This window comes from Nycticebus coucang, chromosome 18, assembly GCF_027406575.1.
Source record: "Nycticebus coucang isolate mNycCou1 chromosome 18, mNycCou1.pri, whole genome shotgun sequence".
Taxonomy (NCBI): domain Eukaryota; kingdom Metazoa; phylum Chordata; class Mammalia; order Primates; family Lorisidae; genus Nycticebus; species Nycticebus coucang.
In genome coordinates, this window is record NC_069797.1 from 31,573,615 (window position 1) to 31,586,759 (window position 13,145).

Below are 13,145 nucleotides of genomic sequence, written 5' to 3' on the forward strand. Positions count from 1 at the left end.
GCTTAAGAGAATGGGGGGGTGGACCGCAGACATGAAAGAAATGCCCTGAGACACCACCACCATCCCGGCACCTGGTAAGCCCCTGTCTGTACAAGTTCAGGAATGAGAATACTAATGTAACTACCACCACCATCCTGCTAACACACTCCTAAAGTCCCGTGTCTGGGGCCAGGTTGGCCAGAGGAGCCAGACTGGAAGTGCTCATGCTGATTTTGTATTATAAAAATACCACCTGGGTGGACTAGGACCAACCAAGGTCCTGTGGGAGTTTCTCTGTGCGGCAGATGCACAAGCTCAACTCCAGACTCTACTAAAATAATTTAATAAGAAATACAGGGCGTTTTGGCAAGGGAGGCAGAACAGCTCCCTTTTTCTCCCCTTTGCCACCCGCTCCAGGCCAGTGAAAGGGAAGGACGCCTCGGGACGCTTGGGCGGGAGTTCTCCGTCCGCCGCGAGAGGGCGCCTGCGGGCGCGGGCCACGTGGCAGAGGTCACAGCCCGGCGACCGGAGGAGGAGCCTGGCAGGCACAGGGGGCCGGACTGGGGCTGGTCACTCGGAGCTATCGTCGTCGGGGCCGCTGTCTGGCGTGGGTGGGAGAAGGGGTCTCCGGCGGGAGCGCTTGACCCGACGCGCTGGCATGAGCAGCCTCCGCTTCAGCACAGCTGTGGGGAGGGCCAAAGAGTCAAGGGCAGGGAGAGTGGGCAGGGAAGCCAGGGGGACTTAAACTTACCAGCCACTGTGTCCTGGCTGTCCCCTGTGGGCCCCCAGTAGATGCTCTCCCCTCGTCGGAAGTTCCTGTGCAGCCGCGTGCAGAGCGTGGCCAGGGTGAGCAGCACCAACAGGAAAGTCAGAGCCATGGCAGCCCACGCAGCCTCCTCCGTGCGTGGGGTGGGGCCTCGGGCAGGCTGTGAAGGTGCAACTGCACGAGGGGCTGGGGAACCCTGATTTGGACAGGCACACCCTCCTGGGCTGCCTTGCCTGCTGGGCACCTGAGCCTCTGTCCTGGGGCTGGTATTGCCTCCAGGACCCGCAGGCAGCAAGGGCACAGTGGGCACATATGGGGCATTACCCTCCTTATGCAGGACTCCCAACGGGGACTGCCTGGCCTTCAAGCTCCAGGGGGAAGCAGAGGGGACCCTCAAGCCTAAAAGAGTGGGCTGGAAACCAACGGCAGCCCGCAGCCCACGCCTCTTGGCACCACTGGAAAAGAGCTGCCTGAGCCTTCTAGATGACACCTCAGAGCCAGGGGGCCTCCAGCTCCGCAAAGCAAAAGCCAATGCCAGAGCCTAAAAAGAGAAAAGATGGTGGTCACTCTCCTGCCCTGCTCAGATGGCCCAAAGACCCCTCCACCAACCAAGCCTGGGCCCAGCATCCCTCACCTGTGTACACCCTTTCAGACACAGTGGCCCTCTGCCTGGGCTTGGCACCAAAGGAGACAGCCCAGAAAGACTGTCACAGTGGAACCATGCTTTTATCCCGCTCTGCTTCAGCCTCTTCCTCCTCTTTAGCCAGTGGGCAGCCCAGGCTGGCTCTACCCATGCCATCTCCAGTGCCACTCCCCATGCTGTCAGCGCCAAGGGCTATGAAAAAAAGGTAACTGTTAGAACTAAGATGAAAGTGGGGAACAAGCAAGAGGAACCCCCTGAATTCTCCTTTCCCTGCAACGAGGCTGCAGCCTCTGCCAGTGCCAGACAACTGCCTTTTATCAACTACTTACCCGATCCTGAGTGAGGTTGGAGTCAGGGGTGAGTGAGGGCTTAGCCACACAAATGTGGGCCAAGAGGGCAAGCTGGAGCTTCAGCCAGGGGTGGGCACAGGGGTGGTAGAGGAAGGTGACATTCTCTGCCTGGATGAAAGGCACAGAGACATCAAACCAGGTCCAGGTCCCTCCCAGAGAATCTCAAGTTCTCTCATCCTGGGGCCAGTTTAAAGGGACTCTCAGGATGGTGAGGGCCTTTCCACCCTCAAGGCCTGGAATACTAGTCTTGGGTTGTGCCATGTACTCCCTCTTGCCTCTGAGTGTTCCTTCTACCCCTCATTTCCTTCAAGTGCCACTCCGCAAAGCTTACAACTTCTACAACAGCGTGTCAGTCTGTCAGACTCAGACCACTTAATTATTTTTACAGACAGAATCTTGCTCTGTTGACTGGGTTAGAGTGTCATGGCCTCAGCCCTGCTCACAGCAACCTCAAACTCCTGGGTTTAAACCATCCTCCTGACTCAGCCTCGCAAGTAGCTGAGACTACAGTCACATGCCACCATAGCCTAGCTAATTGGCTAATTTTTCTGTTTTTAGTAGAGATAGGGTCTTACTTTGCTCAGGCTGGTCTCAAACTCCTCAACTCAAGGGATCCTCCTGCCTTGGCCTCTCAGAGTGCTAGGATTAGAGGTGTGAGCCACCATGCTTGACCTCAGACCGTATTCTTTAGCCACATTTTTCTGCACCTGCAATGATGGCTCTACAAGATCCCTCTAGACCATAAGCATCCCCCAAATGAAGACCAGGTCTTCTGTTTATCGATCTGATCTGTAAAATCAGTCTTCCAAGAGGATACAATTATGGGGCACACAGGCAGCAGGTGCATGATCTCAGTAAGGAAACACTTCATCCATTATTAATTATGCTTTGAGTTGACCTGGTGCTCAGCAATATGCCAGATGCTGTAGGAGATGCCAAAAGAGAACTTCTGGACTAAATTTGTAGGGGATGTATCAGAAACTCAGGGAAACAACTCATGCATACAAAAGAGTAAACTAATAGGGGTGGCACCTGTGGCTCAAGGAGTGGGGCGCCGGTCCCATATGCCAGAGGTGGCAGGTTCAAACCTACCCCTGGCCAAAAACCACAAAAAAAAAAAAAAAAAAAGAGTAAACTAATAAAATTCAGTGATTAGTTGTTAAACTGCAATACATAGATCTGGAGGAGAAGGGAATGAATAAAGGCTGACATGATCAGGCAAGGTCTTAAGCAGTAACTAACTCATGCACTGGGGATGGCTGGGGAAAGACGGCAGAAAAGGGAGGTAGTGGCATAGTCCAGGTCAGGATGAATCAAATATGGAGGAAAACAGGCCCTCTCTTGGGTGATGAGCAGATCAACACGAATGGAGAGGAAAGATCTGGCAAGGTCAGGTGGAGTTTATTAAGTAGGTGTGAAAAGCCTTGCAGGAGAGTATGGCCATGATGGGGTGAGAACTAAGGAGTCATTGAGCTTTCTGAATAGTGGAATGACTTAATGGAAGGGCTGCTTGAGGAAAGGAATCTGGTATGTGGCATGAGTCAATGTCTCTTGACTGGGAGCTGTTACGGAGGATTAAAACAAGGTTAGATATTTCAAAGAAAAAAAACAAAGGAATAAGAAAACACTGAAAATGGAGAGGCAGCCAGAAAAGCTGAACCTCCAGTTTGGAGCATAGTAACCAGAGGCGCACAATACAGCTTTATACTGTCCACACTATTCATTCCCTCCTCACAGGAAGGGACAGAATAAATATCCTCTCTTATAGAAAACTCGGGCCCAGAAAGTCAGGAGACTTCCCACAGTCCCAGGAGAGTTAGGGCCTGGGTTGTTTATTACTACTACCTTCACTTACTCACACAGCCAGCTGCTCAACAGAATTCCTGAGGCAGCACTGCAGAGGACAGAGGCCTGCCTATAGCTCACTGTCCTGGGGTGTGAGGTAGGGAGGGGATCTAGAAACCTTGCCTCTTCCTCAGGGAAGTGGTAAGAAATAGAGCTGATCAGCAGAAAAAGCAGAGTAATGGCTCCACGCCTGAAGTTTAGGGGTTAGGGCGCTGGCCACATGCACCTGGGCTGCTGGGTTCTAACCTGGCTGGGCCTGCTAAACAACAATGACAACTGCAACAAAAATAGCCGGGCGCTGTGGCAGGCTCCTGTAGTCCCAGCTAGTTGGGAGGCTGAGGCAAGAGAATCACTGAAGTCCAAGAGTTTGAGAGCACTCTACTGAGGGCAACATAGTGAGACTCTGTCTCAACAAAAAAGAAAAAGAAAAAGCAGAAGAAGGCTACAAGGAGCTCTCTGTTTCCAGGTGTAGACTCCAAGAATGGATCCCTCCTTGTACTTACCTGCCCTGGGCTCACCGGTGTGCAGGTCACTCTTGGTGACACCTATACATGGAGAAAGAAGAGAGCTTAGAGTAGTTGCGGTACTCCATGTGTTGGGTAAGGAAGGGATAGCTGAACCCAAGCATCAGGCTTGGATGGGGAAGTTGGCAAGCGAAGCCAGGAGGAACCTGCAGAGATCTCTACAGGGTTAGTGTGGAGGGTACAGCGAGAACAGAGCAGGACTGGGCTACTCCTTCACATTCCTCTCTTCTTGGCCCTCCAGGACTCTTACCTGTGGGGGCAGAGGCCACAAGCCCTCTGGACAACGGGCTCCCGCCTCCTCTGCCAGCCCAGCCACCACCTGTGGGTCCAAGGCGCAGAGCTGGAACGCTGGACTCGTTTAGGGCCCTGCCCTCTCCCTCCCTAGGCCCAGCCCGCCAGCGAGAGAACTCCTAGTCCCTCACCGAGCGCCACTCCTTCCAGGACGAACTTTCCGCAAAGCGCTTTGAGATCCCGAGCGAAGCCTTTCCAGGAGCCGGTCGCCTTACCTTACTGGGATCCAGAAGCCGTGCAAGGGCTGCCAGGAGAAGCAGCTGGGGCGATGGCGGAGGAGGCGCCATCCTACTCCGACCCGCCGACCCGCGGCTGAGGGAGCGCTCGCCACCCCAGCCGGGCCCCAGCGCACCAGAGTCGCCGGCGCACCCACGTAGAGCCCCTGGCTCCGGCGCGCCGCGCGCCCGGGACCCTCCCCAAGACCGCGCGCCCTCCGCCTCGCCCCGCCCCCGCCCCCGCAGCGCCCCCGCAGCCCCGTCCATTCTGGCCCCGCCCCGCTCTAGTGCCCGCCCACAGCAGTCGAGCGTGTGCGCACGCGTCCTGAATCTGAAGCGGGCGAAGTTTTGAGTGTGAGCCCAGCCTGTGAGCACCACGCTACGGGACAGGCGGGGACTACCTCGGTAGCTCGGGGATTCGCCCCAGCGTGTGCAGAACACAGCTGCTACGCCCGGGTGGGATCTTGGAGCGAGGTGAAGGGCGGGATGCCTGTGAATTGGGTGGCCCAAGCCGGGGAGACGGGTACGCTCCGCCGGCAAACTTGCTTCATATTCGTCATTGTGATCTACGACTATAAGGGGGGCAGAGTCTTGAAGTCCGCGTTGCTGAAGCGAAAGGGTGCCTGGTACAGAGTTTCACTGTCAGCCCATCCCACACCCTCCCTAGCAAATAGGGCTCGAAGGGTTTCAGAATCTCATCCTCTCCAGACCCAGGGAGGCCGGAGCAACTCCGGGGGCTACTTTGCTCCCCACCTCCACCCGCGCTCTTGTCGTTCATCTGGTGGTGGCCCGCGCGCATCCAGAAAGACATCGGTCGCTATGAGGTGGAGAAGCCACAGGCCTCCTCTTTCCCCGCGAGGAGCGCTGGCCGGACCTTCCCTGCAGTGGCGGGGCGCTGGCTCTGGTAACTTCTCCAGGATTTTGAGGAAAGGCATGGGTAAAGGGTCAAGGTTTGAGATACCCCTCTGAAAACTTGGAAATGGGAGAGAACGTGTAATTTCAGTCGTCTTCCCACGTACTCCAGCTTACAAGGGATTCCTTACTTTCCCCCCCCCCGTAATTTCCACTTGCTGAGCTGATTAAGAAACTCCAGTCTACCCCTACCACAGCACCCCCTTTGTATGGTGCCCGAGGGCGTCCTTTCCCCCAATTTATTATTGGAGAATTGGAGCTGTTTCTTCTAGGGAAATCCGAGGGAACGGCGTTGAGGATTTCCTCTCTGTGAAGCCAGGCTCCTAGGGACCCTCATGCTCCTAGGACAGGGGACAGTCAGTCGGGGGAACTAGCCGGCTCTCGCGGCAAGCCTGCAGTCGGGGTCCCCTACCAGGCCGTGTTATTGTTTGTGCAGTAGCGGGTGCCCGGGATAGGGTGGGGAGACAAACACCGACGTCAGGGAGCGCGGTCAGACGCACTGGGACTGGGAGGTGCCTCCGGGGCTCCGCTGCAGCCGCGGCGGTCCCACGGGAACGCAGGAGCCGGCGCCAGGAGCCACTATTTATCCACTTCTCCCTCTTGCTATTTCTCAACATTGGCCTCTGAGGGGGCAGCGACCCATCTGCTGCCAGCCACAGTTCTAGGGGGCGGTGGGGCGAGGGCAGGGGATTTTGATGCTCATCAGGACCCCCGAGCCTTCGTCTCCCGGTCTCCCCACCTCTCTACTGCCAACACCGCTCTCCCCCGTGCCCTCCCGACTCCCTTCCGGCTCGCTGGCGCGTCCTCACTAGTTCTCCCGGCGCCTTTCACCCTCTGCTGCGGCTTGTCGCAATCGATGTACAAAGGCCCGGGGGCGGGAGTCGGGGGCGGGCGAGGGGAGCCGGGCCCGAACTGGCTGTCTTCGTGGGGCCGCGGCCAATCCGGAGAGCGCGCGACCGCCCGCCCGCGCGGGAGGACCCTGGGCAGCCGCCAGCCGTCAGCCGCCGGGCAAAGCCGCGGGCAGAGCGGGGAGCTGGCTGAGGGGACGGCCTTGCCGCCCGCCGCCTGCCAGGGGCCCTCCTGCCTCGCCATGCCGCCTTGGGGCGCAGTCCTTGCGCTGCTCCTGGCAGTGTTCGCCATGCTCAGGCTGCTCGGCCCGTGGCTCTGGCGCCCCTGGAAGCGCGCCGTCGGAGACGGGACCCGGCCGGGGGCGTCCGACCAGGACGACGACGAGGACTTGGATGCCGGAGGCCCAGTAGATCAGTTTAGCTACGGGCGAGAGCCGCTGCCCGGCGGGTGCAGCCTCATCTGCAAGCCGTCGGCTCTGGCCCAGTGCCTGCTGCGCGCCCTGCGACGCTCCACGGCGCTGGAGCCCGGCCCGCGCTCCTGGCTGTACGGGCCCCACCTGCAGACCCTCTGCCACTTCGTCCTGCCGGTCGGGCCCGGTCCTGAGCTGGCCCGGGAGTACTTGCAGTTGACGGACGATGGGCTAGTGGCCCTGGACTGGGTTGTGGGGCCTTGTGCCCGGAGCCGCCGGGTCACCAACGCTGGGGGCCTTCCAGCGGTGCTGCTGGTGATCCCCAATGCGTGGGGGCGCCTCACCCGCAACGTGCTGGGCCTCTGCTTGCTCGCCCTGGAGCGCGGCTACTACCCGGTCATCTTCCACCGCCGAGGCCACCACGGCTGCCCACTCGTCAGCCCCCGCCTGCAGCCGTTTGGGGACCCGTCGGACCTCAAGGAAGCGGTCACTTACATCCGCTTCCGACACCCGGCGGCCCCGCTGTTCGCGGTGAGCGAGGGCTCCGGCTCAGCGCTGCTGCTGTCCTACCTGGGCGAGTGCGGCTCCTCCAGCTACGTGACAGGGGCAGCCTGCATCTCGCCGGTGCTACGCTGCCGCGAGTGGTTCGAGGACGGCCTGCCCTGGCCCTACGAGCGAGGCTTTCTGCTCCACCAGAAAATCTCCCTCAGCAGGTGGGTAACGGAGGCCGCAAACCCACATTGAGGGCTTGAACCCGAAAAGAAACAGTTCCGCTGGTATTAAATCAAATAGGTGCGGGCCAGTTTGGGCCAAGTTCTCCTTACACATTTTCGTAAAACGTCCAACCCCCATAGTCTAGGGAGAACCAGGGAAATAGGTTTAGAGACTATAGACCGGCTCAACTAGCATCATTGTGCTAGAGCAAGGGACTCCTGAGCTGGCCCCTGGCCTCCTCTTAGTCCCACGGTGTCCTAGCAACCTAAGCACTTGGCCCATCTGCAGCAGAGGTGGCTCCTGACATTTACCACTTAGTCCATGGCTTGACAAACCGGCAGAGAGGGCTCTGGAAGCAATTGCAAGCCATTATCTAGTCAGAATGTTTACTTACAGCCTCTGATCCTGCAGGTGACAGGAATCAGAAAAAACAGTGCCATTGATGTATTAGAATGTTTTACACATTGGTAGGTATGTACTTGAAGTTTTATACAAATTTTTTAAAAAATATTTAAACAATGTTTTAAAATCTCCAGAAGATGAATACTTTACTACCTGGGCTATAGGCAAGCCTATTCTACTGAGAAGGCCTGAGTGACATTGTCAGCCTGCACTCATGCTTTCCTGGAAGAGAGTGGAACGAGGCTGAAGACCTTGTGGCAACACTGGAGCGTAGCAGAAAGACCTGGTAGGGGTTTTCAACCTTTTGGCTTCTCTGAACCACGTTGGAAGAAGAGTTGTCTTGGGCCACACATTTTAGATACATAAACACAAAGAAAGCTGGCAAGAGAAAAAAAAAGTTCATGCATAATTTTATGATATCTGCCACCACAGATAAGCAAAAAAGTCCTCACCTAATCTGCACCAGGCCTGTAGGCCGCAGGCTGGCTTCCCCTGATACGGTATGGGATCAGACCCACTTGGATTGAAATCCTGAGTTTTCATCAAGTTATCTTGGAGTCTCCTCTCTCCAATTAAATGAAGTTAATAATAACCAGATCCCAAGGTAGTTGCGGTCATTCAAAGACAAAATGAAAGTAAGGATGTGAGGGCAGTGCCTGTGGCTCAGTGAGTAGGGCGCCGGCCCCATATACCAAGGGTGGCGGGTTCAAATCCAGCCCTGGCCAAACTGCAACAAAAAAATAGCCAGGCGTTGTGGTAGGCGCCTGTAGTCCCAGCTACTCGGGAGGGTGAGGCTAGAGAATCACCTAAGCCTAAGAGCTGGAGGTTGCTGTGACACCATGGCACTCTACCAAGGGCGACAGGGTGAGACTCTGTCTCTAAAACAAAAAAAAGTAAGGACCTGACACTGGGTGGGAGGTGCTCAATGATTGCTGGCAATTGTAATTTTCTTTCTTTGCCCCATTTGCTTCCTATTGTGAGGTCAACCCCTGAGCTCAACAACCAGAAGTTTTGCCATGACAACACAAATGCGGCTCAGTTCAGGGGCAAAGTGCTTCATCTGGTTTAATTGCCATAGTTTCCATCTCAAATTGACCATCACCAATACTAACCAGGGCACAAGCTGCAGGGTAGGGCGAGAGAGGTGAAGAGAAACTCTGTGTGTTTAGGAACTGCCCTTCCTATGAAAGTTTGGGATTGAAAAGTTGGAGCAAGTGTCTTTGAATGTTTGCAGGAGATACACATCTAATTTCAACTGGCTGAACTGGATTGATCTATTCAAACGACTGAGCTGCTTATCCTGGCTTCCCTGTCAGGATGCCAGGCCCTTTCCAGGAAGCTGGAACAGCAGAGATATTGCTCTACTCTGAAGCAGTTGCTCTCAGGCCTCCATTTGGGAACCCACCGTATAAATTAATTACACTTGCTGTTACTTCCTCCACCACCCAGCACTCTCTAGGAATACCTGCCCAGGTAGACCTGATTAAGGTCACATTCATTCGTCATTATCAGGACAGCATATTCGCTTAAACAAATAAAAACAAATAAAATAAAATGTGAAGGATTACAGGTTCCCTACAGAAAGCCAGAAGTTGGGGTTAGGAGGAAAGCTGTCCTTGTAGATCAGCAGCTGTGAAGTCAAATGCTGGGCAGGTGCAGTTAATGCCTCGAACAATAGACCTGGTGGGTACGTGACACAGGAGAGAGAGAACGGGCAGTTGCCCAGCCCATATGGCCAGTTCTTCCCATATCCCTAAAGAAGCCAGATATCTGTACATCTGTATTTTATGTGAAATATCCTGATTTTAAAAAGTTGTTTTGTTATAGCCGGGTGCTGTGGCAGGCGCCTGTAGTCCCAGCTATTCGGGAGGCTGAGGCAAGAGAATCGCGTAAGCCCAAGAGTTAGAGGTTGCTGTGAGCCGTGTGACGCCACGGCACTCTACCCGAGGGTGGTACAGTGAGACTCTGTCTCTACAAAAAAAAAAAAAAAGTTGTGTTGTTTTGTTTTGTTCTGAGATAGTCTTGCTGTGTCTCCTAAGACAGATAGCAATGGCATCATCAGAGCTCACTGCAACCTCAAACTCCTGAGCTCAAATGATTCTCCTGCTTCAGCCTCCCAAGTAGCTGGGACTACAGACACGCACCATTAGACTCAGCTAATTTTTTTTTATTTTTTAGAGATCAGGTCTCGCTCTTGATCAGGCTGATCTCAAACTTCTGTCCTCAAGCAATTCTCCCACGTTGACCTCCTAAAGTGTTAGGATTCTAGGCTCCAACTCCACACCCAGCCAAAATGAAAGTTTCCAAAGCCCTATACAGCCAAAGAAAGTCTCTGTGGCAAGAATCTGGCCTGTGGGCCACCACGCTGTCACTTATGCTGTCTGCTGGTGTTCTGATTTTTCCTTCTTCTTTTTTTTTTAACCTTCCCTCCCCTATTTCTCACTGGCAGGTATGCCACAGCCCTGGAGGACACAGTGGATACCACCAAGCTGTTCAGGAGCCGCTCCCTTCAAGAATTTGAGGAGACCTTGTTCTGTCATACCAAAAGTTTCCCCATCAGCTGGGATACCTACTGGGACCGCAACGACCCTCTTCGGGATGTGGATGAGGCGGCCGTGCCTGTGCTGTGTATCTGCAGCGCTGATGACCCTGTGTGCGGGCCCCCAGACCACACTCTGCCCACTGAACTCTTTCGCAGCAACCCCTATTTCTTCCTCTTGCTCAGTCGTCACGGGGGCCACTGTGGCTTCCTGCGCCAGGAGCCCTTGCCAGCCTGGAGCCATGAGGTCATCCTGGAGTCCTTCCGGGCCTTGACTGAGTTCTTCCGGATGGAAGAGAGGCTGAAAGGGCTGAGTAGGCGCAGAGCTGCATTCCTAGGGGGCCGGCGTCGCTGGGCAACCCTGCAGAAGCGGGAGGTCTCTCCCTCTTCCCATTTAGAGGAGATTTTTAGCTGGAAGCGATCATATACACGGTGAGACCTGGCCTGAGAATAAGAGAGCATGTAGGAGTCTAGAAAAGATGGTGAGGACTAGACAGGGACAGCTGCAGCTCTTTGCTTCTGATTTAGCCCCTTCCCTCAAACTGCTCCGTGCAAAGAGATAGAAGTTCCAGCAAGCCGGCGCTCACCTCACCCCGAGCAGAACTGCCCAGCCACCGCTGGACACATTTCTACTCATCTTGGTCAGCAGCAGGGCATTCCTGGTCACTGTCACCTGTCACCAACTCAGCCAAAGAATAGCACCTTTTAAATCCATGGACTCAGGAGAAAATGCTGTCTTTCTAGTTATGACTACGAGGATGATTAACTTATATGTGTCATTGGGCAGCTTTGTCCCACATAAATAATTAGCTCAGTGACCCTGATTCTGGAAGTGGAGCCACTTGATGTAGTAAGACAGGACAGGATGTTTGTGTCTGGGTCCCACTTCCCTCATTTGCTTTGTGGGGAGGTGCTGTGCTCTGACTACTGCGGTGGCAGGCTGTCTGGGTTGCTCGGCCATGTCAGGCTTGTGTGCGTGAGGAAGGAAGCAGAGGCAGTAGCTGTGCTGGGACTGCCTTGGTGAGGGCTGCCCGGGTAGAGAATGTGAACCTACCTCTGGGATACCTTAGTCCTGTCCCAGAGGAGCTCTGCAAGTCTCCACTGGAAATGGGGCTGACCTAGGGTTTCAGCATTGGATCCTAAGCCTCCCTGGAGAGATCCCAAGAGTATTTTAGGATAAGGAAATGCTCTCACACAGGGTCTGAGGGTTCTGCTAGCCCATGGCTCATAGTCAGACTCTTGGGCACCCTAGATGCTGTCTCCAGTACCATTTCATGGGATTATTCTGAAGAGCTCCCGCCAAAGCTGTTTTTCCTTCTGAGATATAGGCCTTCTCTACGTCAGTGAAAAGTACGAACCCATCACTTACATTTTTCTGGTTAGTTGCTACTTTTTCTGACACTACTACCGGCCTTTCTCTTTCCAGAGCCAGGAGAGACATCTGGGACCAGAGGACAAAAGCGCAAAGAGGTTGACTAGAGCTGCCTTAGGGATTTATGAATATTTCACATTACCACGCTTTGTCTGCTCAGTTATTCAAAAGGCTATCCATGTAAAGGCAGAAAAGCTGCTTTCTGTATCTGGTCACTCAGCAACTAAGTGGGATTTGGTTTTATGAGGAATAATGCTGAAGACCATAGTAAAATAAGGTATAGTGTACAGATTGATCTACGTATCCTGGTTTGGATTAGGCCATTAAAATTTTCTTGACAATAGGACATCCGTTTCTATGTGTTGCTAAGATTCAAAAGCTTTGCCCTGCACCTGTGGCTCAGTCGGTAAGGCGCCGGCCCCATAACCGAGGGTGGCAGGTTCAAACCCGGCCCCGGCTGAACTGCAACCAAAAAATAGCTGGGCGTTGTGGCGGGCGCCTGTAGTCCCAGCTACTCGGGAGGCTGAGGCAAGAGAATTGCTTAAGCCTAGGAGTTGGAGGGTGCTGTGAGCTATGTGATGCCATGGCACTCTACCAAGGGCCATATAGGGAGACTCTGTCTCTACAAAAAAAAAGAAAAAAAAAAAAAAAGCTTTGCCCTGGGTGGTGCCTGTGGCTCAAGGAGTAGGGCACTGGCCCCATATACCTGGGGTGGTGGGTTCAAGCCCAGCCCCGGCCAAAACTGCAAAAAAAAAAAAAAAAAGAGAGAGAGAAAGAGACAAAATCTTTGCCCTGAAGTTTTATTTTGATTTGTTATTGAGAAAGAGGGCACCTATTTTGACCTCACAAACAGCAGTTGTAAATGTTTATACTAAAAACCACATCCCAACGTTTGAGATGAGGTATGAGGTGTTCCTAGATCCATGATTTCAGGTTTGGATAATCTTGGCCCAGCCCTGTTCTTCTAGATCTAATAAGAAACTCTGAACTCACTCCAAGAATCTAAACTGAAATATAGACAACATTTGATTATTTAAGGAACATTTTCCTGTTGTGCAAAAATTATCTCCCTCCTTCTCCACTCCGTATTCCTCTTCCTCCCATCTAACATTCAAAAAGCAGGAGAAATAAAAAGAAACTGAAATATAAAGAAGCTGTCCTTCTGTTGGTGGCATAAGACTGGGTGAGGGAGAATTACTGACACATCTGACCACCCTCCTCCGAGTCCCTCACATCTGTTGCAGTGGGGATTTCAGTAAATTAGGGTCCTGCAGTCCCAATTGCCCTAGGATCATTCAGTACTGAATGCAAAATGAGAAGCAGACCAGTAGTTTT

At 53.8% G+C, this 13,145-nt stretch overlaps 2 protein-coding genes across 8 annotated transcripts; one reads left to right on the top strand and one right to left on the bottom strand.

Annotated features, from left to right (window-relative positions):
• Positions 1-306: 306 nt before the first annotated feature.
• TP53I13 (tumor protein p53 inducible protein 13) lies at positions 307-5,012 on the bottom strand. 6 transcript variants are annotated; one of them, XM_053570921.1, is made up of 7 exons: positions 4,614-5,012; positions 4,358-4,426; positions 4,087-4,128; positions 1,718-1,846; positions 1,380-1,580; positions 731-1,286; positions 307-662 (listed from the first exon to the last, which is right to left on the bottom strand). In XM_053570921.1, the coding sequence occupies exons 1-7, from the start codon at positions 4,878-4,880 to the stop codon at positions 550-552; spliced, it is 1,377 nt and encodes a 458-aa protein (XP_053426896.1). In that variant the 5' UTR covers positions 4,881-5,012; the 3' UTR covers positions 307-549. The 6 variants fall into 6 exon arrangements, with proteins under 6 accessions (XP_053426896.1, XP_053426895.1, XP_053426898.1 ...); XM_053570920.1 differs by having other exon boundaries at positions 4,530-5,012; XM_053570923.1 differs by lacking the exon at positions 4,358-4,426.
• Positions 5,013-5,040: 28 nt separating this feature from the next.
• ABHD15 (abhydrolase domain containing 15) lies at positions 5,041-13,145 on the top strand. Of its 2 annotated transcripts, XM_053570917.1 has the most exons (3): positions 5,041-7,496; positions 10,349-10,870; positions 11,865-13,145. In XM_053570917.1, exons 1-3 carry the CDS (start codon positions 6,382-6,384, stop codon positions 11,911-11,913), a joined length of 1,686 nt encoding a protein of 561 aa, XP_053426892.1. In that variant the 5' UTR covers positions 5,041-6,381; the 3' UTR covers positions 11,914-13,145. The 2 variants fall into 2 exon arrangements, with proteins under 2 accessions (XP_053426892.1, XP_053426893.1); XM_053570918.1 differs by having other exon boundaries at positions 5,043-7,496; positions 10,349-13,139.

Coding starts and splice junctions, on each gene's coding strand:
- TP53I13 (XM_053570920.1), bottom strand. CDS start 4,880: ATGGACGGGGCTGCGGGGGCGCTGCGGGGGCGGGGGCGGGGCGAGGCG. Junction 4,427..4,529: donor CCTGGAAGGAGTGGCGCTCG/GTGAGGGACTAG, acceptor TTGGACCCACAG/GTGGTGGCTGGGCTGGCAGA. Junction 1,287..1,379: donor GTCTGAAAGGGTGTACACAG/GTGAGGGATGCT, acceptor TTCTCTTTTTAG/GCTCTGGCATTGGCTTTTGC.
- ABHD15 (XM_053570917.1), top strand. CDS start 6,382: ATGTACAAAGGCCCGGGGGCGGGAGTCGGGGGCGGGCGAGGGGAGCCG. Junction 7,497..10,348: donor CAGAAAATCTCCCTCAGCAG/GTGGGTAACGGA, acceptor TCTCACTGGCAG/GTATGCCACAGCCCTGGAGG. Junction 10,871..11,864: donor TGGAAGCGATCATATACACG/GTGAGACCTGGC, acceptor TTCTCTTTCCAG/AGCCAGGAGAGACATCTGGG.